Source organism: Colletotrichum higginsianum, chromosome 1 (assembly GCF_001672515.1).
Source record: "Colletotrichum higginsianum IMI 349063 chromosome 1, whole genome shotgun sequence".
Taxonomy (NCBI): Eukaryota; Fungi; Ascomycota; class Sordariomycetes; order Glomerellales; family Glomerellaceae; genus Colletotrichum; species Colletotrichum higginsianum.
Window position 1 is genome coordinate 2,407,257 of NC_030954.1, and position 24,250 is coordinate 2,431,506.

At 54.7% G+C, this 24,250-nt stretch overlaps 8 protein-coding genes across 8 annotated transcripts; 5 read left to right on the forward strand and 3 right to left on the reverse strand.

Moving 5' to 3' along the window:
• Positions 1-2,673: 2,673 nt before the first annotated feature.
• On the forward strand, positions 2,674-4,700 carry CH63R_00739 (Carboxylic ester hydrolase; the record flags this gene model as incomplete). Its single annotated transcript, XM_018295714.1, has 5 exons — positions 2,674-2,823; positions 2,898-3,273; positions 3,361-3,566; positions 3,625-4,042; positions 4,099-4,700. The coding sequence occupies 5 exons, from the start codon at positions 2,674-2,676 to the stop codon at positions 4,698-4,700; spliced, it is 1,752 nt and encodes a 583-aa protein (XP_018164076.1).
• Positions 4,701-6,211: 1,511 nt separating this feature from the next.
• Positions 6,212-8,694, reverse strand: CH63R_00740 (UMTA protein; the record flags this gene model as incomplete). The annotated part of the gene is made up of 10 exons (XM_018295715.1): positions 6,212-6,413; positions 6,470-6,694; positions 6,760-6,888; positions 7,023-7,160; positions 7,695-7,865; positions 7,929-7,984; positions 8,045-8,105; positions 8,254-8,391; positions 8,457-8,494; positions 8,554-8,694. The coding sequence occupies 10 exons, from the start codon at positions 8,692-8,694 to the stop codon at positions 6,212-6,214; spliced, it is 1,299 nt and encodes a 432-aa protein (XP_018164077.1).
• A 1,202-nt stretch (positions 8,695-9,896) lies between these two features.
• CH63R_00741 (Vacuolar membrane protein) lies at positions 9,897-11,131 on the reverse strand (the record flags this gene model as incomplete). Its single annotated transcript, XM_018295716.1, has 2 exons — positions 9,897-10,529; positions 10,592-11,131. 2 exons carry the CDS (start codon positions 11,129-11,131, stop codon positions 9,897-9,899), a joined length of 1,173 nt encoding a protein of 390 aa, XP_018164078.1.
• Positions 11,132-13,423: 2,292 nt separating this feature from the next.
• Positions 13,424-14,924, reverse strand: CH63R_00742 (C6 finger domain-containing protein; the record flags this gene model as incomplete). Its single annotated transcript, XM_018295717.1, has 2 exons — positions 13,424-14,790; positions 14,855-14,924. The coding sequence occupies 2 exons, from the start codon at positions 14,922-14,924 to the stop codon at positions 13,424-13,426; spliced, it is 1,437 nt and encodes a 478-aa protein (XP_018164079.1).
• A 1,964-nt stretch (positions 14,925-16,888) lies between these two features.
• CH63R_00743 (Ribosome biogenesis protein ERB1) lies at positions 16,889-19,262 on the forward strand (the record flags this gene model as incomplete). Its single annotated transcript, XM_018295718.1, has 2 exons — positions 16,889-17,584; positions 17,637-19,262. The coding sequence occupies 2 exons, from the start codon at positions 16,889-16,891 to the stop codon at positions 19,260-19,262; spliced, it is 2,322 nt and encodes a 773-aa protein (XP_018164080.1).
• A 1,277-nt stretch (positions 19,263-20,539) lies between these two features.
• Positions 20,540-21,543, forward strand: CH63R_00744 (uncharacterized protein; the record flags this gene model as incomplete). Its single annotated transcript, XM_018295719.1, has 3 exons — positions 20,540-20,696; positions 20,786-21,078; positions 21,154-21,543. The coding sequence occupies 3 exons, from the start codon at positions 20,540-20,542 to the stop codon at positions 21,541-21,543; spliced, it is 840 nt and encodes a 279-aa protein (XP_018164081.1).
• A 1,379-nt stretch (positions 21,544-22,922) lies between these two features.
• Positions 22,923-23,700, forward strand: CH63R_00745 (Short-chain dehydrogenase; the record flags this gene model as incomplete). Its single annotated transcript, XM_018295720.1, has 2 exons — positions 22,923-23,316; positions 23,399-23,700. The coding sequence occupies 2 exons, from the start codon at positions 22,923-22,925 to the stop codon at positions 23,698-23,700; spliced, it is 696 nt and encodes a 231-aa protein (XP_018164082.1).
• Positions 23,701-23,790: 90 nt separating this feature from the next.
• On the forward strand, positions 23,791-24,240 carry CH63R_00746 (Short-chain dehydrogenase; the record flags this gene model as incomplete). Its single annotated transcript, XM_018295721.1, has 1 exon — positions 23,791-24,240. The coding sequence occupies one exon, from the start codon at positions 23,791-23,793 to the stop codon at positions 24,238-24,240; it is 450 nt and encodes a 149-aa protein (XP_018164083.1).
• Positions 24,241-24,250: the final 10 nt, after the last annotated feature.

Genomic DNA, 24,250 nt, shown 5'->3' on the forward strand with positions numbered 1-24,250 from the left:
TGCCTGCCTACCTAGTGGGCGACCTCCCAAGCCAGACCAGGGTCCCCTCCTTTCTTCGACAGGCGTGACATCCTCCTATCTACAGTACCTACCTACCTAGCTAGGTACAAAGCATAGTGTCTGTCTACACCTGTAGTACGCGACAGCAAGCAGCAAGCAGCAAGAATAAGCATGCCTTCTTCTGTCAACATCCAGCCTCTGAGAATATTACTTTAGCTTCTGCTTCATTTTCTTCTCGTCGGAGTGTTGCAAGTCACCATCATTTACACTACACAGCATAACGACACCAACAGGCCTTCGCTCTACCCCCACAACTTTAAGCTCCTAGCCGCCAGTGTTTCCAATCAGTTGTCTAACTGGCCTATCAGAAAGAGATGCTAAGGCGCTCCCTGTCTCCTAAAACCATGTCGAGATGCCCTGCTGGATACAAGACTCGAGTCGGGGTGCTGCGCATTGCTGGGGAATATCCGTAGTGTGAAACCAATTTGTTTCTACACTTTTTAAACCTCCCTATCTCGACCTCACTTCATAGTTATTATTCCTTTTTCCTGTCCCACTCTCCTTTGGTTCTTGGGATCATCTGCCACCTATCCTAAATACCACATCAAACTGATGGCAGCCGAACACATAAACTTTGGGGAGAAACAAAGAGCGGGAAGTTAGTTGTGCTCTGACTAACACGACCTCGACGCTATTGGTCGTTACCCTGAGGATTGAAACGCGGGTGCATATCCCTCCCCGGTACCCTGAGCGGCAACATGCGATATGCAGGGCGACAGCCTACGGACTGTGTCAAGTTGAGCCAGCGATGGGGATACAATATTCTTCGCTGCCTTTGGGCTATCGCCATTCTCATTCCCGCTCGATGGCCTGTCCGGAGCCAACGATTCGCCGGAATCCAGCCGGCCACCATAACTTTCTTCCAATAGTTGACCACCAATAATCAACCTGCAACCTCTACGGAACACCGCGACTTGCTGCATATCAACATGCAGAATCAACAAATGCGGATATACGCGAGAGGTTGTCGTGGTGTTGCAGACTTCCTCTCAACTTCCAACCAGAACGAGACGCCAAACAATCCCTCTGGGCAAAACGCCGATGCTATTTTGGGCCGTCATCCTCGAACACCATCTGCGAAGTTGATGGCCTCCATGGACGAAGACGTCACTTGGAGATGCTCGTCAAATAGAGAAAACAGGACTGCATATGCATGACAAGAGAGATGAGTCTGACAGACAGTATCACTCGACAAGCCAGCTGTATTTGCAGACTTACCTAACAATCGCCCGCAACATCCGGCACCAGGTTGGAATTCGACGATAACGTAAACGCGGGACTTGGAATAATGTGTCTCGTCGGCTTTATTTCTGTTCAATCGTCCCCGTGTTCGCCTGGAGACTTCCCCAGTGTTTTCTGCTTCATCTCAGCAACGGTTCCTTGGTCGATACCCAATTTTGTCCCGACCAAATACTACACTACAGAAAACGGAGCAATGACGTTTAAAGAGGAAAGGAAACCCCGCAGGGAACAACAGGAGCATTGCGACACGGTATCAGGAGCAACTCACGAATCTTAATAATTGGCAAAAGAAGAAGTCACCCCTGGCAAGGGTGGAAGCTCGTCAACCGGTGGTGTGAGTATTGCAGCTCGTCTATCAGATGAAGCGCCAAGCCGGCAGCACCCTGCGCAGAGCCGTTGAGTATGCCACCCACAAATAAGTCCCCGGAGCGTTTTGTGACCGATCCTGTTTGGGCACGGAGACGGTCTATGATGTGCTTGCGTCAAGATTGCTTTAATTACATGACTGAAAGTCAACTTGACAGCGAGTTGAGTCAATTCTATCTGACGCATTTGCTCTGGGCCGCCGAGAGATAAGACCATGATGCCTTCCCACGTCTCCGTCTCGATGCACAGCTGCCATCTCGTTGACGAACCCAGTGGGTTTGCCCATCCTGTTGGCGGTCCAGTGTTTCCAATGGTCCTCGGCGGGCTCACTGGGTCTTTTTACAGGGTACAGGGTGTTTTTGGCTTGCAGAACGCTGTGCCGGCCGAGCCCTTGGCGACGTCACTGCGACTTGCACCCTGGCAGTGCGCGCTGACATGGGCCAGGTCCCCTATCAATTATGCAGCGCAGCCGGCCCAGCACGGATGCCGTTGCATGTGTACGAATACCGACAGTGAACCAGATCCCCCCAACGAACCCTGTACCACCTCGGTAGTTGGTCCGCTCAAGACCCTAAGTGAAAGTTAACAGAGACATGCTCGGCAGCGCCAAGGCTCAAACACCCTCCAGCTCATTCTCCGCGACATCATCATCATTCCTAGCGGTGGTACTCCTTTTTTTCCTCATTGAACCGATACATCTTCACCCATTTCCGCGTCCTATACAGTCCGGAAACTCGTCCACGGTCTCCTCAGGACTCATCTTCGGCGTCTTCCCGCACCAACTCACCGCTGCAGCGAGTCCGTGAGACCAGCACGGATCCCTCTTCGGAAACGACATGCAGCCGCCGCTAGTTTAGACCCTTTCTCGGTCTCTCACTCTCGTCACTCTCTCGGCCTCTCTTCCTCTCCCGCTCGGCTTTCTGCTCCCAAGCCGTATTTGTTCCCCACTGTGGCTCTCACGTGGGATCGCGCAGCGCAGCCTGCGGGATCATATGACCTCGAACAATGTTCGCCCTCCCTCAACCCTCCATGGAGAGGAGGAAGTTCGACTGGCGGAGATTCTCTGCGCCAGTTGCCATCGCAAGCATGATCCTCGCCGTCCTCTCCGTCGTCCTCTACTTTAATATTCGTGAACATCTCACTGCCCGGGATGAGGTTCGATTTGATGTCTTGGGTTACCCCGTCACCTCTATGCGTCGCACATCGAAAGGGCTAACGCTGCGTGACAGGCCAACCTGCCGAGGGTGACAGTCGATCTAGGCTACGCAAGGTATTCTGGCAACGTGCTCCCCAGCGGCGTGAGCCAGTTTCTCGGTATGAGATTTGCGGCGCCTCCCATAGGAAATCTGAGATGGCGTGCACCTCAAGATCCCGAGCCTAAGGAAGGCACGACAGATGCCATTGATGTGAGGCGTCTTTTGCCATCTTGCCGTTCGAGCGCTATTTCGCTGACCGAGTCCCAGTTTGGGCCGACATGCCTCGCGACGGAAGTGACGTATCCAACTTCGGGCCAAGATGAGGACTGTTTATATGTCAACGTCTGGTCACCTAACAACACGACGCCCGACTCGAAGCTTCCGGTGTGGTTATTTATTCAAGGCGGAGGTAAATGCCCCTCCGCCCTCTCACGCTATCACCCCGCGTGCTGTGACCCCTCTCTCTCAGCGACGTCCTTGTCTGACGCGGCCTTAGGCTACACCTCCAATGCCAACCCCAACTGGAATGGCTCTCAGGTTGTCGACGTCTCCGGCAAGAACATCGTCTTCGTCAACTTCAACTACAGGGTCGGCTTATGGGGGTTTCTGGCAAGCGAGCGCATCAGGAAGGACGGGGACTTGAATGCAGGACTCTTGGACCAGCGGCAGGTCATGAAATGGGTCCAAACTCATATTTCAAAGGTGGATTCGAGCTTCCACAAACACACCGAGGTCGTGCTGACTCAAACCAACTCGCTAGTTTGGCGGCGATCCAAATCACGTTGTTATCCATGGTCTCTCGGCAGGCGCTGGCTCAGTCGCCCTCCACCTCGCAGCGTACGGCGGGAGGGATGACAAGCTATTCGTAGGCGCCATGTCCGAGTCTGTCTTCTTTCCCGCCCAACCCCGCGTGCCCGAGCTTGAATACCAGTTCGACAAGACCGTAGAGCAGGTCGGCTGCAAGGACGAAAAGGACCAGATGGGGTGTCTTCGCGGCAAGGATATCAAGGCCATCCAGGACGCCAACCTTGCCTTGCCGTTCCCCGGAAGATCGGCGAACCCACACTTTTACTGGACGCCCTGTATAGACGGTGACATGCTCCGGGACTACCCATACCGGCTCTACGAAAAGGGATCCTTCATCAAAATGCCCGTGCTCTTCGGCACGGGAACTAACGGTGAGCATGCCCCCTCCTCTTATTTTCGAGCTTCTTGTCACTCATCGCATCTCCAGAGGGGTCCGTCTTCGCTGCCAACGTCGCGACCCAGGATGGATTCGTCTCCTTCATGACGGATAACTACCCGAAGCTCACAAAGAACGAGACCGGCCTCATGCTGGAAAAGTACCCGCTCCTGGCCCCCCTCCCGAACCACAACGCCTGGTTCCCCTCTACCAGCCAGGCCTACGGCGAGACGACCTTCATCTGCCCAGGCAACATCGTCATGGACGCCTACGCGGCCGCGAACCGCTCCTCCACGAGCTGGTCCTACCGTTTCAACGTACAGGACAACCAAAACACGGCCTCCGGGCTCGGCGTCCCGCACGTCTTCGAAGCGCCCGCCGTCTTCGGCATCGACGCGTGTCCGACGCCTGAGAGCTTCCGCACATATAACCGGCCGATCGTGCCTCTGATGATGAACTACTGGATCTCCTTCATCCGGAGCCTGAACCCCAACACGTACAAGCTCAACGGTGCCCCGGCTTGGGACGCCTGGGGGAGGAACCAGTCGCGGTACGTGTTTGAGCTGGACAAGAACCGTATGGAGAATGTCGACGACGGGCAGAAGTCCCGGTGCCGCTTCTGGGAGAGCATCGTGGAGGTCATGGAGCAATGAAGGGCCCCAGGCTTGACACATTATGAGGCGTTGCACATGGATTTCCGGGCACACGAATTTGGATTGGCATATCGGATTGATACCAGCTTGGATGAGATAGCGTGTAATGTCTTCTTCTGTTTTTACTGCATAATTCCAAACCCTTTCTTGCAAAACATGTTCCAGCTCGTACAAATGGCTCATATAATCTACCTAATGCGAGAGTGAGGCCGGACAATAGCCAACATCCAATCAAATCTCCGATACTGCACCAGCAACATGTAACATGAGAATTACGGCTCACCTGTTCTTTCGATGTACTCCTCGCCGCATTTTCACACAAGACCCAGTCCACGGGAAGATTTGCCAAGGAACTGCGCCGCAGACTCGATCCGCCTCTCAAACCTGGTCCAGCCAACACCCGCAGCTGCCAGACGTGCTCCGCCCTCAGTCTCCTATGTGAATCGTCTCTCGCCAGTCTCTCAACCCGCTAGGCTGCCGCCCCGACGCCTGGCGTGACGTGTCATCTACCATGCTCATCGTCAGAGCCTTCCTCTTACAGAGAGCTTGATCTCATTCCCGTCCTTGAGAAAGAAAAGAAAAAAAAGCAACCTCTCAATTTTTCGAAAAGTGCACGAGCCGTGAACCTCCCCCTCCCCGCTCCCTTCTATCGACGCGGACACTGGCCATGGATGATAGCGGCTCTTCGAGTGGCCGGACCATATCCGAGGCGCCAGTCAGACACAATGACATGCCGCGAGACCTTGAGACCCTGAGATGGCGCCATGCCATCCCCGGGGACAGCGATGGTATGTAACGAGTTTGCGTGTCCCCAACCGTCGTCTAGGGACTCGACTGAGTCGTCGTGCGTTTGAAAGACAACGAAGAAGACGAAGGACACAACGAGCGTCCTCGCCAGAGGAGGTTGATCGGCGAGACTCCCGAGCATCGCAGGAGGAGGAGACGGAGGCTGGAGGCCGAGTTGCAGTCGGACAGCGTCTTTGGGCTCGTAAGTTGTTCTCGGCACCCCATAGCTGTACCATAGACGCTGACGAATGGCAACGAATGAAACGGTTAGCTCTTTTGCCTTTCCAGTCTTGTTTATTGTTTTTGACTGTGGCCGGGCGGGTACACACATAAATCCCTTTCGTCAAACAGACCCCCTGCGGATTCCGCTCGCGTTCGATGGCTTACAGCAATTAAGGACTATCAGCGGGGCTGACGCATTAAACTCTTAAGATCGTGGCAGACATCGGGAACATTATAATTTACTCGAAATCAGGTCTCGGTATATAACTGTATAATAGAGCCAATGCAAAATGGGTCACCGATGAGTCATATGCCTCTCTCTCTCTCTCTCTCTCTCTCTCTCTCTCTCTCTCTCTCTCTCTCTCTCTCTCTCTCTCTCTCTCTCTCTCTCTCTCTCTCTCTCTCTCTCTCTCTCTCTCTCTCCTCCCTGGGATTTTGCCCTTTGACCAACCGCCCTAGTATGCTATATAACAGGCGTTCCTCTGCGAAAAGAGCATGACAGCCTAGGACGGGGTCAGAGCTGGGCTTTTGGCCGGACTGAACGCAGGAGCTGTCCTTGGGGTCTTGACTGGAGACTGTGGTTGACCTTCAACTGGCGCGAGAGGAGAAGATGGAGCCGGAGCGGGAAAGGCCGCATCCGGAGAAGCGGGAGCGGGAGGAGCTGGAGTGGGCTGCTTCTCCGGCATGCGTCCTATGAGGCAACAGCTGCATAGCAAGTCAGCTCAATAAAGATAGAAAACGTGAAAGTGTGGCCGACTCACAGGGGCCAGTAAGCGTGGACACTTCTATCCTTGATGTTGTTCCGCACGTCAACAAGAAAGACATTGACCTCCTCCGATGTCCAACCATGGGCGAGCGTCAATGATTCCATACAGAAGCCTTCGAGTCCGTCTGCAATGTTCTGGCCATTGAGCACGCCGAGCTCCTTGTACTTCGGATCCTCGCCCAAGGGTTGGGTGGCCACTTGTAGACACTTGAGGACACGTCTACAAAGCCAGTTTCAGCCAACACCTCCTTCAGGGGTTGAATAGGAATATATGGACGACCAAACATCTCTGAAGCTTCGAGAAGCAGTTGACCACACTTGATAAGCGGGTGCTCGGGCTTCACTGTTCCGTCATCAGAACGAGGGAAAAGGTCAAGTTCCTGCAGTTCGATCCAGCCGCCTGGCGTGAAATGACTTGGTTATGCATCAGTTAGCCATATCCCATCATAGTCTTCAAGTAACAAATTGACATTGATAGTATTGCGCAATCTATAACAGTCTGTCTATATGTACTTATAGTGTATTGTGAGAAATGGAAGCAATCTTACCTGTAGCACTTTTGCAGATACACCTTCCAGTCGTTCACACTTGATATCATGGATCGACTGTGAATGTACTCAAGAGGCCGTGAGTACAGCCAATTCTTTTCGAGGTCGTCAACTTCGAAGGTCACGTTTGGGGGTGAACTAGGGGCATGTAAGCAGTTTGACAGCCCTCTCGTGGGTAAAACAGCTGTTACGTACGTCGAAGGAGATGTCGGGGAGAGATCCATGGCGAGAACCGATGTTTTGATCAGGATCAAGAACGGTATAGCTCAATTACTTTGTGCCACATGGGTGATGAACCATGTGTCAAATAAAACAGCAAGCCTCTTACACGAAGAGAGAGAAGGCGCTCGGCTGCTTAACTTTCTTGCTTTTATGCCATAGAACCATTCTGCTGATATATGATAAGAACAGACAAATTCGCACACTGCCGTTAGGGTACGTTGCTAGAGATGTATTCTGCTAAAGTTCTTCCTTGCCCTTCTTATAAACCTTGAAAAGCCCTCATTGTAATTTATAAAAAGCTTTCGGTTGACCTACCAGAATCACACTCTCTATTTCGTGTCTCTTACCTCCTATGGCTGGCTTGCTCCCAACGATAAAGTACCTTTATACCTCATTGGTAAGCAAAAAAAAAGGGGAAACCCGCACTAATTTAACAGGGATATCACTTACACGGGGAAATAGGCATGATAGTTGCTGTTTCTCAGGTCCTTCTGGACATCGGTCAGGAACAGATCGTCCTCGTCGCGGCTCCAGTTGAAGGCGCGCGTCAGCGGGTCCATGGCGAGGGCTCCGGCCCCCTGCGAGATGTTCTCGTAGTTCCAGGCCCCGAGCTCTTTGTACCTAAAGTACCCAGGTCAGGTGTTGGATGGCCACTTGCAGCAGCTGAGGATCACGTCGACGAACCCGGTGTCTTCCATGAGCGTCTTCAGCGCGGGGACGTGAATATACTCGCGCCCGAGCTTGACCATCGCGTCAGTGAGGAGCTTGCATTATATTTCCAGGATGCAGCTTGAAGGCACCGTATTATCGTCAGACTGGGCAAGTAGTTGAGGTTCCTGTTGCTCCATGTATCCGCCAGGGCTGAGACTACTGTAGTGTGCTTCGCCTTTTAGCAACTGGGCCACTGTGGAAGGCAAAAAGTTCGATTAGGTCGTAGAGATTGTTTAACCATGAGCTTTATGCCAAGAACATGCGTGAAGAACAATAGGCTGGAAAAGTTATAACCTACTTAAAGGACCGAGCAAAGAGATCTTCCCAATTGGCAATGCCTGATGTCATGAAGCGACTGTGAATGTAATCATATGGCCCTCTGGATGTCCATTCCTCTTCAATATCATCAATCTCGAACTTTACATTCGGGGCCGTTCTGAACGCCAAACTGTCAGTATACCACAAACGCCACATACTCTCTGGGCCCAGCCATCGGCCTACAATCCCGGTTGTACTGCGGACAGGTCAACACCAATGACCTAGAGATCTGTGACATATCAGAGCAGGTCTATCGCAGCGTCGTCGCTGGGCAGCTTACTTTAGCTTCGGGGTGGTCATCGCCAAACTGAATAGCCCAGACACCGGTTCCCATGCCAATATCAAGCACCCTGCCGACCTCGTCGCTCGATTGGCAAGGAGGCGCAAGACCCAGGCTACCTCCAAGCGTTAGGAGGCACATGTGGTGTTACAAGTCTAATCTTGTCCGTTCATGTGGGTGAGCCGGAAAAGCTACGACAAGATACAGATAGTTGTTACCTAGCCTATTCAATTCTTTCTCATCGTTGGGGATATTGTATTTGAAGTCATTGCCAGCCAATTACATAGGGTTTTTAGTGGCGGACGACAGTAGAGACTGCGAGTCTTTGTATCGGTGGTAGGTTCTGCCATATTCGAAGCGGTAGACCAATATGGAATTCTCAATATGTAAAGAACCCCTCTTCCGGACAAATACACCCGCGGCGAAGTTGCTTCTTCGCAACACCTGCATGGGGGGCAAGGGAGCCACGGTCGGATGAGAAATAGTTTCTTCAAGACAGGAGGTTAGACAAGGACATGTCCACCCGCGCCCTCTGCTCACCGAACCCTCCACGCAACTTCTCGCCCCGTTCCTCCCGTCGCCCGCCCTGGTAGGACATATGCTCAAACTCGGTAAGGAGTTCGAGTTGCCAAACATTCCTTCCAGAGAGGACCAACCGCCCCCCGTGGAACACACGGTTCGAGCAGCTATTCTTGCAAAGAAGCGGGCGGGCCGGCGGGTGGTTGCCGGACCCGCGAGGAGCCAGCCGGGCAACGTTCGGGGCCCTTCGCGTGCCGCCGCGGAGGTGGATCGTGCGGCGCTGTCTCTTCTGTAGAAACACGCGGATAACTGTCCGGTGCCGGGACCCCTGCAGACCCATTCAGGCTTGCCTGGGCTGTTGTGCGGGCTTATCATCCGGATGGTACACATTCCACAGTGATGAGGTGAGGAGGCGACTTGGCGACTACGGTTTTAGCATTGTGCAACACCTCGGGAGTACAAGCCATAGCTCGTGGGAATAGATTTTGCAAAGAGTGATGCTAAATGAAGCTAACATTACTTCATTCGGACCTTCGATGTTTCTCGGGCCAATCACTCGTGGTCAGCGCCTGCGAGAATACTGTGCTAGTCGCGTTTCCAGATCAACCCCAGAATAACATCCAGAGTTCTTAACGTAACCTTCAGACTACGGCGGCATAGCGGAGCAAGAATATTATCGCAGTCGCTAGGGTTTCAACATGATGCACACAAACCAACTCCATGATTATTGTTACAGCGCTATAGGCCATCCGGGCCTGGTCCGGTGAGATGTTTCTGGCCTCCATCCATGCTAGAGCAAAAAAGAATACAACGACAACATGAATTTACTCCTTGGGAAAGAGTTCCGCCGAAATGTCCCTATCCTTCCTCTGGTGATTCGACCGGCTGGAACTGCTGCCAATAACTGTCGGCACGTCGCCATCGACGTCCGGGTCGTACTCGGCATCATCTGCATGCTTTGCGTTCTTCAACTTGAGACTCGCGCCGTCGTCCGAGCCCGCGCCATCTTCGCTCGCCGACTCAGCGTCGTCGTACGGGCTACCACCCGCGTTCCTTGCGCTCCAGTCGGGATCGTCCTCCGGCAGCCGCTCGTGCTCGTGATGGGGCTGCTTGATGAAGGAGTCGATAATATAATACTGCATGGCGTTCATGACGAGTGGGAAGAACATCATGACAAAGAAAATCTGCAGCTGCTCGTTGCCCTCGGTCCACCGCAGAGCCCAGTCGCCGACGCGCGAGATCCACGGCAGCAAGAGGAAGATAATCAGGACGCAGAACTTCATGCCGAAGAGGCCGCAAAAGTAGATGAATGACTGTTTCAACCACCACCAGGCGTTGGGAGGGCTGCCATAGTTGCCGGACCGGATCGACTCTTCGGGCTTGCCCAGAGGGGTATATGAGACGAGACCGGTCAGAACTCGAAGGAGTACGATGAGGATAGGGATACCGATCGTGGTCTGCGGCAAGAATTAGTCTCATGGGACAAGAGGAGCGAGTAGGAGAGAGTGTGTGTGCTTACGTCGATTGCAAGGTTGAGTAGGTAGAACGAGCACGGGTTCGGAACATAATCCTCGTTTCGAGTGACCAGCCTCCGCACGTTGGACGTTGTAGTAGGGTCGAGCGTCACGGAGAAGCGTCCGGACGTCAACATGGACATGAAGATGTTGGCGATGTGCACCAAGACAGAACCAAACACCTGCTTCGACACGTCGAAGAACCAAATCTTGACAGGGCGCTGCGGCCTCTCTCTCCACCGCTTGAAAACGAGAGATAGCAGGGCGAGAGCGCCGAGAGCGGCCTGAACGATGAGGGCGAAGGAGCCGAGCAGGCTGCACTCGCCGCTGCCACCATCTTCTCCGTGTGTTGTGGCGGCGTTTGCAGTGGTGGTCGCAGTCGCGGCGGCGGCAGCCGTAGTGAGGGCACCCACGAGGGTCTCTGTCGGGGTCGCGATGGGTATCATGGTTGCTGCTGCTGATGCTGTTGCTACGACGGCTGCGGCGATTGTTGAAGGAACATGTTGGGCGCCGGTCGCAATCGCATAGGGTGGCGGGGGGGCCATTGGCCTGGGCGGTCCGCGAAATCGAACGGGACTAGTAGGAGGGAGTGAGGGACTCGTGCGGATGACGGGGTGACGTCTGGTCGGGGAGAGGGGCGAGAAGCGGCCGTCGGTATGCGAGTGACGTTTTGGGAGACACAGGCGATCGCTTTGGGGCGAATAACGGGTTTTGGCTGACTACTACTAGGAAGGGTGGTGAGACAAAGCGCTTGCAGCCGCTATGGATAGTAAAAAAGAAATCCGACAAGGGGGATGAAGAAAGAAGGAGAAAGAAAAGCAACACACTACGCGTAGCAAAAGAACCCCTATCTTGGGGAGGGAAAGTGTTGTTTAAAGAGAGAAGAGAGAGGTAGAGAGAGAAAAACACGGAGGTAGAGGAGAGAGAATGGGCGAAGGCTGTCACGAGGCGGAGTAAAAGTGACATGCAGCACAGACAATGGGGTCGGGGTCAGGTAGGGAGGTGTCAGTGCTTAGGCAGCCGGTCAGGTCAACCTTTAGGTGAGAATCAAAAGGTAACAAGATACGAAAACGCAGGAGCCTCAGACGGAGCTACGGGTCGGTGAGCGCTCTGTCTGGTCTGGTGTGGCGACGATGACCTTGGGGGTCTGATGCCTTGGTTGGAGAGACTCGGATCGGTTGCTGCCGCTTGCACACTGAATAAACGACGAGGCGTCGGGAGTTATCGAGTCTGGCAGAGAGACACCTTCTGGTTCATCTCCCGCCGTCATGGCTATTTTGGCGTGTCCGTAATCACGGTCAGGAAACCCCCCATGGCCAGGCCGGGTTCTGACACAAGCTTACTTTTGATTCGGCTTAGCGTCTCCGCTCACCTCAACGGACACGGCCACAAGGTTGCCCATTAGTCACATTCACCCCTTGGCCATCTTCCCACGGCGACAGGTTGCCGTGATTGTCGAGATTTCGGCCCCAAGCGAGCACTGCCTGGATGGCGAATAATAGGGGGGCAACCCTAGGCGCTAGCCAAGGCTTCCTGGCTTCACGGTTTTACGGTTTTACGATTTGAGTTTAGTGAGGGCTTTCAGGCCACAGGTGTGGGGTTTGGTTTAGGTCAGGAGATTTAAACACTGCTTAGGGAGGCCGCGGACAATCGGACGATCCTGCGGACGACGGACCGGAGGAAATACCACCGGCCACCAACGCGATAGAGAGCGAACAGATGTGGCTGCGGCGGCCAATGTCCGCCCCGTGACTCCGACAGTCTCCTACGATATCTGTACCTATTTCCTATTGTCTACCTAGGTAGGAAATTAGAGCTGCCCGACTGCCCCGCCTGAGCAAGCCGTTGATTTACTCGCCGCTGGGAATGGTAGTACAGTATAAACTTTCTCCCCTTCTTGTGTTTTTTCTCCATTTTCTCTTGCACTAGCCAAATAGCATCTCGTTGCCGAGAGCCCATTTACGAGAACCGCATATTTTAGCCCCATCCCCTTCCCTGTCTTGGCTGATTCATTGCTATCAATACGGCCCGTCGCAGCAAGCTCGACCGGCGCGTCTGTGATGCGACGTTCGGTCCTCTTGGAATTGCTCGACATTGGGTTCATTTTATGATTTTATGTAACAAGACTCCATAAACAAGGAGACATTGTCACACGAACAACAAAGGATCACAACAGCCAAGCCGAGTCATCCTAATTTCCTGTGACCTACACGACTCGTTGTCTGCCTCAGTAGACGCCCGTTGCTCGACGTTGTCCCCGGCGTCAACCCGTCGGCCAGCGAAGAAAGGAGTTCGTTCGTTAATCGCTGCAAGCCCTCGGCCAACCATGTGTTTCGTTGACAGCTGGAATGTATTCCGCTCAATAGTCTTTCCTTCGGGTCCGTCCCGAGGATCTGGTTGCCCAGCTGTAGCCTGGAAATCTCACCTGCTGGCATGCATCCATCGCCCACCCCTCCCCAGAAGCCGTTATGACATGGAACGTTGTCTTTGTGGCAGGTATCATCTTTGCCTGCTATTGGAATTTTTCTGTGACAGCACCTTGCAAATACTACCCGCCGCGACGGGCTTGCTGTTTGTGGTTGGAATGATCATGCGGGAGATGCGGCAAGCTTGGTGATGAGTGGAATGCTTCAATTTCTCGGCCCGCTACCCCTTCGCGGCCACTAGTAGGGATCAACACAATTCCCTCCAAAGCCCGGGACTTGGGATTTAACACTCGCAAGAATTTCTTCACGTTGGCGTTTATATCCTTACTCCATACAGTGCGCTTGCCGTGTTGCATGCGTACGAGCCGCTGTGTCCGTTCATTGCGACCAAAAACTCGGAATCTCCAAAAATCAAGCAATCACCAGCTTGTCCAGAGCAACCCGCGCAATCTCTATAATCTTCAAACAGTGTCGATCCTCCTTCCTATCGGTTTGCCCCTGAGGGATCATCAGGTTGTGGGACGTCTGCAGCATGGGGTGAGGTAGCCCAGCAGCGACCATGTCATCCAACTGATTGTGTCGGTTGTTCGACCTGTCTTCCATCTCTTTTATGACGTCCCGGAGGCCGAGGTGATGATATGGCTCCGCAGTCCCCATTCCATTATTCTTCTCAAAGTCATGTCCATAAACGTCAATTTTCAGAAGCCCCCTGACTGAAAGCCTCCAATCGTCCGGGTCCATTTCTCGGTTGTCAATCAAATCCATGGCGCCGCATGTCTTGCCTCGCCTGCGCAACTCGCCCCAGAGCCCGCCATATTCGGCAAAGCAGAATTTAATGCATCTACCTTCTTTCTTGGCCTGGGCGGCTTCGCTATCAATGAGCTCGAGGATTTTGGCGTAAGCGTTGGCAGTTGACGGGAGGATGGCGCCAAGCATCATAGTGTTCTGGAATGCTTGCATCGGTGGCGGCTTCGTTATATCGGTAAGGCTGCACGCCGGACAGTGAATAACGTCGTGGGCCACCCGAGCTGCTGACCTGGCGATGGCCATGGCGATCTTGACGTCGTTTGGCAGCCTCGATAAGGAGTCCAGGGAGAGGAAGATCTGAGAGAGGCAGGAACATGATGTGTTGTTGTACGGTTTGATAGCAGGTTCTGGCTCTTGGTTGATGCCATCGTCAGCGTTTGTGTTGGCAGAAGAGGGCGATTCGGGGATGCTGATGCTGGTGCTGAGAGTGTGGGATATCTCGGACGATGTGGGAGGGGAAACAATAGGCGCCGTTTCGGGCACATGTGCCAAAAGCATATCAGTAAAGCTGTTGTTGATATCTTGAGGCAAGTCTTCGTCAGTAGAGTCACTTTCATCAAAGTTGATGCCACCTAACAGGTCAACACCCCCAACACCAAACTGAAAATCCCCAGTTGAGTACCGTGGCTCGGCGTAGGCCATGGTAAGGCTCGACAGCTCAGGCGGCAGCGTGGACGGCGGCAGGCCTTCCAAAGGAGAGAGCAACTCGAGGTAATTGATGTTGGAGTAGTCTTGGGTGAACAAAGCCGAGAAGTCAGCATCTAAAGTCGCTTGCGTGACGAGTGGCATCTGCAGCTGCTGGTCCGCAGTCTGAGGCTTGGCCAAGGAGGGTTCTTCTTCAGGCTCTTCGACGTGTCTACGCTTCCGCGGGCGGCCCATCTGTTTTTGGGGCGAGTAGACACATCTCAGACCATCTCTCTTACAGCGTGAGCAGCCATCAGGCTCCTTGGTGCAAGCCAGTTTTCGCGAACCTGAAATATGCTCATTAACAAAAGAAAACTTCGTCTGAGTGAGACGAGACGGGCATGGACGTACGGCACTCATCACACGCGCGATGCTTGACGACACCGTCCACGGGCTTGGACTGAGGACTACTTTGAGGCATGGCTTGATATGATCAAGGGATAGGGGGTATGGAGAGGCTTGGTCGCGATTGCCTGACAATATGCGACGGACGAACTATTCCGATTACTCAGAACTTTCCACACTGCTGGAAGCGCGGCGTCTGGAAGGGTTATATGTAAGTGACGGGAATTGTGCGCAGTCGATGAGATGTTGGCATCTGTGGTTCTGCTGACTTGCTCTGCTGTCAGGCAGCGACAACAGCAAGGGGGTACAACGATGTCTGGCTACCTTGGCTTGTGCTTGCTTTCCAGCTGAATCCCGGGGTATCTTTATTTTGGGGCCACGGTATCCACGAGATGGAAGCATGCGTGTGTGGTGACACTGAAGACTAAGGTAAGATGCGGAAGTAATGATGGTGGGAGCGAGTGAGGGGCAGATTGGCGGGATGGGGAAGACATACGAGCGAGGTCAAAGGGAAGGGACTACTATGTACGGCGTCGGTGTCTAAGGTTGGCAGCCACGCCTTATGTCAGACCCTCCTCCCCCTAAAGCCAACTCAGTCATTTCTAGAGTCAGGGATCTATACGTAGATATGGCGAGGTACCTTAACTAGGTAGCGGAAGGTACACTCTGAAATGCATCGGCCTTTCCGACATTCACTCCAAAGTCCATCTTCGAAGGATTCGAGGCGGCGTAAGCACCACTTTGACCTGCATATGACGGAGCTCAAGACTGTGGACGAGGTACTTCCTGCTAGGCGCTTAGGCTAGGTTACCGTTAAAGCCGCACCGGTTTCTCTGCCATCATATCGAAAGTACCTCCCAGGCAGCAAGATAGCTGGCCAACTTGCCTAAAACGTAGCGTGTGCTATTCTTTGAGATTCGTTCCGTACTCTGTCTGTAGTGCTCGTGCCGATTCCTCAAAATGTTAGAAGCCACCAACTTCAATGCGTGGCCCAGAGAGGCCACGAAAACAACCTCCCGTGTCATAGTGGTACGCGAACGAGTTCAGGTTCCAACGCCTACATCGGTTTTGTGTCAGACGATCTTGGCCAAGCGCACCACAAACTCAAGCCCTTCGAGTCATCAGCACGGTGAAGTAGCATCAGTATTACGCTGAAGTTACGGCGCCAGCAAATTGAGAAGCTTCTCCCTCTCGGTGCAGTCCGAAGCCTCTTACTCGCCATCGGCATTAGTGGGTCGATAATAGACATTGGAACCCTCACACAGCGATTCCCTTTAGAGCATGGCGAGATCTCGCAATGCACGCCCTGTGCTCTGCGAGGATTCGACGATTTGTCCAACTTGTGTCAAGGAGACGTTAGGCTACATTCCGCGTGGTTCAGCGCTGTGCTGAGTCCATCGGTGCCAAGAACCCACGTACTCGCTGCTAATAGTCTCGAATCATCTAATGCTACGTTGTAGTGCGCCCAGCGCTGGTGGTTGTTCCCGGCTAGCAGTGTAGCAGCTGAAGAGCGCCCTGTAGGGCACCCCATGCACTGCCAGCAACATGTCAACTACAGGCGTTCAGGCATTTGGACGACTCACCCGGCGGCAGCCATCGTGGCGCCCTACCCATTCTTGGAAACATACAACAGCTCCACTTCTTCTCGAACTCGAGCTCGTATCACTACTGAATCATGACGCTGGCCAGTGAGATCAGAGATGCCTCGTCTCCCTGCATTGGTGCTATGCTTTGTTGTGTTGCAATACGAATTGGGAGGTGCTGAGAGTGTTTGTCGCAGGGTGCGTACGCAGGGCAGATTCCCGGGCGTTCTTATTTCATATTCGTTTTTTGGGGAAGGAAGGCCCTTCGAAGCGACTCCACTCGATCCATCTCAGCCAACCCCGCTAGGCGGTGTGGATCGCGCTAGCACTGTCTGACGGCAGAAAAAAAAAATTCCAGAGCAGTCGCTCGCTCAACCCGCCAGCACCTGCATCGCGAACTGAAGCTCCAAAAATAGCCATTTCACCACGTTTTGGCTTGTCATTTTCCCACCACAAAATGCCGGCACGACAAGCGTTAGGCAAGCGGAAGGAACCGCAGGCGGAAGCCCCTGTGCCCGTCGACGACGAATTTGGCAATGCAGCCTTGGAGGGCGTCTTTTCTCAGAGTGAGGATGATTCCGACTACGAAGAGACCTCCGAGTCGGACGGCGACGACAATGTCTTGAACGGCGAATTGTCAGAGGATGACGACGAGGACGAGGAGGAGGATATCCTGAGCGACGATATCCCTTCTGACGTCGACGACGAAGAAATCGCCTCGAAACTCAGGTCGACAAATCTCGACAAGGACTCTGCCGCTGCTGCCATTGGCGACGAGGACGACCAACCCAACTACAGAATCGTCAAGGACGCCAATGGTAACGAGCGCTACGAGTACGACGAGGTTGATCCCAACTACGACTCCGACGACACCGATGCTGCCGAGCCCGTCAACACCATTGGCAACATCCCTCTGTCCTTCTACGATTCATACCCGCATATCGGATACGACATCAATGGCAAGAAGATCATGCGCCCTGCTGCTGGCGAGGCGCTGGATGCCCTGCTAGATTCCATCGAGATCCCCAAGGGCTGGACTGGGTTGACGGACCCCCAGACAGGCAAGCCTCTTAACCTGACCCAGGACGAGCTCGAGCTTTTGCGCCGCGTCCAGATGAACGAGGTTCCGGAGGAAGGCTACGACCCCTACCCCGTAAGTATCCGGTGTCCCAATGCACGACTCTCGGAAATACTGACAAGACCAGGAAATGGTTCACTGGTTCACCGCACACGAGGAGAAGATGCCCCTGAGCGCTGCGCCCGAGCCGAAACGCCGCTTCGTCCCCTCCAAGCACGAGGCCAAGAGGATCGCCAAGCTCGTCAAGGCCATCAAGGAGGGACGCATCCTGCCCTACAAGCCGCCCGAAGAGAGGGAGAAGGAGGAGGCCGAGAAGGAAGAGAACTATTACGACATCTGGGCCAACGAGGAAGAGCGCCCGCCGCACGTCATGAACATCCCGGCGCCCAAGCTCCCGCCCCCTGGCTACGACCTCAGTTACAACCCTCCCCCAGAGTACCTCCCGACAGAAGCCGAGAAGGAAGAGTGGGAGAAGGCCGACCCCGAGGACAGAGAGAAGGAGTACCTCCCAGCCCAGTTTGATTCGCTACGCAAGGTTCCCGCCTATGGCGAGTTCGTCAAGGAGCGCTTCGAGCGTTGCCTTGACCTCTACCTCGCCCCTCGCGTGCGCAAGAACAGGCTCAACATCGACCCCGCGTCGCTTCTTCCCAAACTTCCCCGCCCCGAAGAGCTCAGGCCCTTCCCCACGGCCTGCCAGACTGTCTTCCGTGGTCACGAAGGTCGCGTGCGCTCTTCAGCCATTAGCCCTGACGGCGAGTGGCTTGCAAGCGGTGGCGACGATGGTACTGTGCGCCTGTGGCATCTCCGTACCGGTCGCCAGGAGTGGATGGCCAAGCTTAGCGTTGATGAGGCTGTGAACGTCGTCCGCTGGCGCCCGAATAAGGAGACTTTCATCTTGGCGGCAGCCGCTGGCGAGGATATTTTCTTTGCGGTCCCCCCCCGCGGTGCCGACGGCATCGACAAGGCCAGCCGTGACATTCTGGACGCCGGCTTCGGTTACGCTGCGCAAAACCCTCAGCCGACGGCTCCCGTCACCAAGGAGCACCCCGGAAAGTGGGCAAGGCCTGGCTCCAAGCTCGAGTCTGCCGGCGTGCTGCTCAAGGCTACTGTTAGGTCTGTCATCAAGGTCATCAACTGGCATAGACGCGGTGACTTCCTCAGCACCGTCTCTCCCAACGGTCAGCGTAGCGCTGTCGCCATCCATACACTCTCGAAGCATCTGACACAGATTCCCTTCCGCAAGCTGCCCGGCCTCGCCCAGTCGGCTCAGTTCCACCCTTCGCGACCCCTCTTCTTCGTCGCGACTCAGCGCATGATCCGCTGCTACGATCTCCAGAGGCAGGAGCTCATCAAGGTCATCCAGCCAGGTGCCCGCTGGATCTCGTCTTTTGATATCCACTCGGGTGGTGACAACATTGTTGTCGGATCCTACGACAGACGCCTGCTGTGGCACGACCTCGACCTTTCCAACCGCCCCTACAAGACGATGCGCTTCCACTCGGAAGCTATCCGCGCCGTCAAGTACCACCGCAGCTTCCCCTTGTTCGCAGATGCCAGTGACGACGGCACGCTGCAGATCTTCCACGGCAAGGTCGTCAGCGATCTCATGGAGAACCCGACTATTGTGCCCGTTAAGATGCTCAAGGGTCATAAGATTGTCAACAAGCTCGGTGTCCTCGACGTGGACTGGCATCCTACGGAGCCCTGGTGCGTGAGCGCCGGCGCCGACGGCACCTGTATCCTCTGGACCTAATTCTTAAGTCTCTGGCGGGGGGATACCTGTGAGGTTTTGAAGAAAAAAAGACAGCGAGGCGTTGGGAAGAACCAAAAAGCACCAAAATAAAATCTCAAGAAAACTAGACAATCGTGTTGCTTTTTTCACTTTGTTCATGTCAGATAGGTAGTTCGCCTGGATTTACCCGCAGGAAGGTGTCAATAATGGATGTCGAATTTGTGCCAATGCTTCCTTCCATCTTGCTCAAGCTTTCGACATGTGGTCGATGCCGCGCGGTGCCACTGACCATTTGGCGGAAGAGGAAAACGCCGAAGGTGAGGACGGGCTGCACCCAGGCTGGCCAGGACAAGAGGACGTCTCCTTGGCGGCGGCAGACGGTGCCGAAGGGTCCGAAGAGGCCGGAGAACCCACCGCGCCAGCGCAAGGTGTTGGCTGCAAGTTTGATTAGGCGTTGGACCGTGCGTCACGGCGTCTCATCTCTCATTGACGGAACACATACCCATCTTTTTTTCTGCCCCCCCCCCCCCCCCCCCCCCCCCGAGCCTCGACAGCGACAATGCAGTGGATGCTTGCAAATTGACGCATTCTGCCGACCCCTTCCTCTCGGTTGTCATACCCAATCTGAAACCTGCCCTGCATCAAGACGGCGTCACACACGCGGGGCTGCCGTGTGCTCGCATATCGTACTGTCCACTGTGGTGGGATGGCCGGTGGAACGCCTGGTCCGGTTGTCGCCATCCGGGACGACGACGGCATGATGGTTCAGGACCTTGGATGGTCTTGGCCTGCCGTCATTTGCGTCGGATCGCCACTGTCATTGACGAGGGGAAGTGTTCACGGCGTACAGCAGCGGAATATCATATGTCGAGGTCCCCCCATCCCTCCCCCCCTTCAAGACTGGGCTGGCATCCCCATTCATTCTCCTGGGATCTCTGTTCCGACCCTGGTCCTGTTTGTCTTTCTGAACGAACCTCCTCTCACCAACCCCATCCATCCTTGTGTTTTTCTACTCGGAGGTGTGGCCCGTATGCTCAATCTCATTTCCCTGATCCGATCCATCATCCCGCATCGAAATAACCATCTGGCTTCTAGGGCCGCGTTCCCACTTTTCCCACTGCTGTTTTCCTACCGGAGGCTTAGATGCTTCAGGTGGGCTACGTAAATAACCAATTGCTGCCCTCCCGCGTGGGCGCATATGTCGTTGCGCCTGCCACTCTGCTTCCGTACCCTTTCTCGATATTCCCTTCTTGCTGTCCGGCTGCTCACTTGCGGCATTCTATTTCCTTTTGCCCGCCATGGTCTACACGTCTCCCGTCTCGTACGCGGCCGCGCTGCTGTCAGTGTTCGCGACCTTCGGCTCGGCCCAAAACTTCACAATCTCCAACGGCCAGATTTTCACGCCAGGTCTCATTATTTTGAATGCTCCTCAACCGGGAACCCCGCTGGGCGGAGGTTAGTAGTCGGACCCGAAAGATCCTCGTTCGATGGGCGGATCAAAAGATTACAAAAGTGAAGGACCTTTCTAACATGGACGGATACAGAGAACCTTCATGTCTCACTGGACGTGTCGACGAACGGCAAGATGCCGCTGCCACCGTACGCCGAGGACAGCCCAACCAAGATTTTCAACGTGACCATGTTCCTGTCGAGCTACACCACTGGCCGCAACCTCACCATCACAAACGGCACGGCGACGGCCAACAACGCTAGCCTCGGAAACATCATGTACCAGGAGCCCGGCAGCACGGTGAAGCACGTCAACTGGATCTGGCCCGATTGTCTGGTTGGTGACGGCCAGCCCAGCTCGGCCGACAGCGACCGCGGCGCTTACAACGTAAGACGCGCAAATCGGGGGCGAACGACGTGATGCTTTAAGAGAACGGCCGAGACTGACACGCTGCGGCCTTAGATTTCCATTCGTCAAAATTTCCGCCTCAACGGCGAGGACCACTACACAATCTTCGACGTGCCCATCTCGGTGACCAACAGAATCCAGGAAAAGGACGGCCGACCGTCGTGCGACGCGCTCAACAACGCACTCTTGACGGAGGAGGAACTCGACGCGCCGAACGCCAACGCCGTCGGCGTGCTCTTCGCACCGGGTGGCTCGACCACTGTCGAGGTCAAGTCCGGTGACGGCGGCGATGGCGGCAGCGGCAGCGGCAGCGGCGACGGGCTCGGCGGGTCCAAGCCGGAGGCGTCACCCGGCGACGGGCTCGGTGCGGGAAGCAGCTTGAGCTGGAGGGACGGCGCACACTGGCTGTGCCTTGTAAGCATCGGCGCCGCGCTGATGCTTTGAAGAGACCGAGAGGGTTGTGGCATGAGTAAAGGAAACCCTTTTCTTCTATTTTTCTTTACCTTTATGATACCCGGACACAGAGGCCTGTATTAGTACATATTCCCTAATCGAGTTCGCGTGGGTGGGTTGGCAAATTTGTGGCTGCGCGGTCACGAGACCATCCGTTGCGGTGTATTTCAACACACAGACATTTCCAACGGTTGAAAACCATCCCTTATGCCCTTCTAGAAAGCCTTTGACTTTCAGGATTTGACCGAGGCCTGGGTTAAGGTTGTGCCAGAGGAAGAAAGACTCGGGGGAAAAGAAACCAGGTCTGGTCTTTCTCGCTACCTTTACCTCCAGTACCGACCTAGTGTATGTAGGCAGGTTGGTGGGTGCGGTTGCCCTCCCTGCAGAGACAATCGTCCCTTCTCCACTCGCAACAACACCCTGGCTCGGTGACCAGCCGCGACGACGTCCCCTGCCCATCCCACGGCCCCATGCCGACGAACTGCTTTCTGAAAAGGGTAATATGCACGCCTGCCTTTCCTGGTGCTCCGGCGGCCGGCCGGTGCATACCAACGCGCCAACGCCTCACATGCGGGTCACCACCTTGTACACACACAAAATCACACACGCAATCACACACATCCACACACACACACACACACACTTTCTCTCCCTCTTTCTCTCTCTCTTTTTCTGTTCGGCATGACATGCTGGCACTGGGCTCTAGCTTGCTAGTCGATCGCCTTTTTTGTCTGTCCTATCAGAGCTCTCGCTTCCCCAGCTTCTGCATCCCCTGCCAGCTAGTCGACACGTCGACTGGCAAGTTTGCAATCGTTCCCCCAGGATTCCCCGCACCCTGGCCGTCCTACCATGTTACTAGACCTCGGCTCGCGTGTTTGTGTAGCTGTGGGAAAGCTATCAGCTCGTCATGAGATGTGAATCAGACTTGAGAGGACCGGCTTCTTCTGCCAAGGAGCGGGCGGCTGGACTTGGCCATGTCGCCTGCGCTGTACGACAAACCCTTGTCCTTCTGGTTTCTTTCTGACTGTCGACCCCCGTCAATCAAGACCTTAAGTATGGGGTTGTTGCCGCCAGACTTATGGTGGTCTGATGTCCAGATCCTCGCTTCTTCAAAACTCCAAACACCCCTGGACTCGTTAGCCGGGTCTCACGATTTCAACCTTATACGCGCTACCGCGAGGCTGGGAGGTACCAATTTCGAAAGCACAGATATAAGCTTCTTGTCGACAAGACATCGGACATCTCGCCCCGCCGTGCAGCCTGATTCATTTGTTGTCGCGTTATAGAAATCCACCATCACATCCTCAGGGCATCGTCGTCCATCACCGACCCCAAGACTCGCGAACATCGTCAACGACAGCTCGCCCAATATGCCGATGCACCAGGGCTTCCTCCCGCGCGAGGGTCTTACCGCCGACCCTATCTTTCGCCTCATCGCCCGTACCGCCTTAAACCCTGCTCTGGTGCTGCCGCTTCTGCTCCTCGCCCGTTACACCAAGAAGGGCGGCGATCTCGCCGTCCTGCACCCGACGGCCTTTGCACGCATCAAGTTTCTGGCCTACTGCGCCCTCACGCGATGGGCGAGCAGCTGGCTTTCGCGACGTACGCTGAACAACTGGGTTACCGACCGATATGACTGGCGCAGGGAGATTGTCCTGGTGACGGGCGGTGCCGGTGGAATTGGAGGCCATGTTGTCCAGTTGCTGGCTGAGCGGGGTATTACTGTCGTTGTTCTGGATATCCAAGACCTGACCTTCGCAGCTGGTGAGTTTTCATTTACTGTTTGCAATATCGTCTGGGGAGGGGACGGGCATCATGATCTTGGGTGACTGAACCTCATCGACAGGCTCCAACGTCCACTACTTCAAGTGTGACATCACCTCAACCGAGAAACTTGCCGCCGTATCCAATGAGATTCGAGCCAAAGTCGGCCATCCGACAGTGCTCATCAACAATGCCGGCGTGGCGCGCGGCAAGACCGTCTTTGACTCGACGGAGCGTGATATCCGCTTCACCTTTGACGTCAACACGCTCTCGCACTACTGGACAGCCAAAGAGTTCCTTCCAAACATGGCCAAGAACAACCACGGCATGATCGTGACGGTTGCGTCGTTTGCGAGCTACTTATGCGTTCCCAATATGGTATAAAAAACACACACACATCGGTGAAAAACGTGATTGTACTGGGTGTTGACCAACTCGACATAGGTCGACTACGGCTCCTCAAAGGCCGCCGCAATGGCGTTCCATGAAGGCATCACGGCTGAGCTCAACACCCGCTACAACGCGCCGCGGGTGCGCACCGTGCTCGTCAACCAGGGCTACACCAAGACGCCGCTCTTCACAGGGTACCAACAGGGCGTCGAATTTATTCTCCCGGCGCTCGAGCCCGAGACGGTCGCGGACGCCATCGTGAAGCAGGTCCTCTCTGGTGAGAGCGGACAGATCGTCCTGCCGGCCTATGGCAATATGCTTACGGCACTGAGGGCGTTCCCGCACTGGTACCAGCACAAGCTGCGTGGCGAGTCGAAGAAGTTGATGGCGAACTTCTCGGGGAGGCAGGTCGTGAAGGATGTCGAGGGGTTCTATCAAAAAAGGGGGAAGGGCGTTGAGGGTGAGCAGGAGAGGCCGGAAGAGAGCACTGTGCTTGTGGCAGAGCCCATTCCTGGCCGGAGTGGTATCGAGTGAGGGAAGGTTG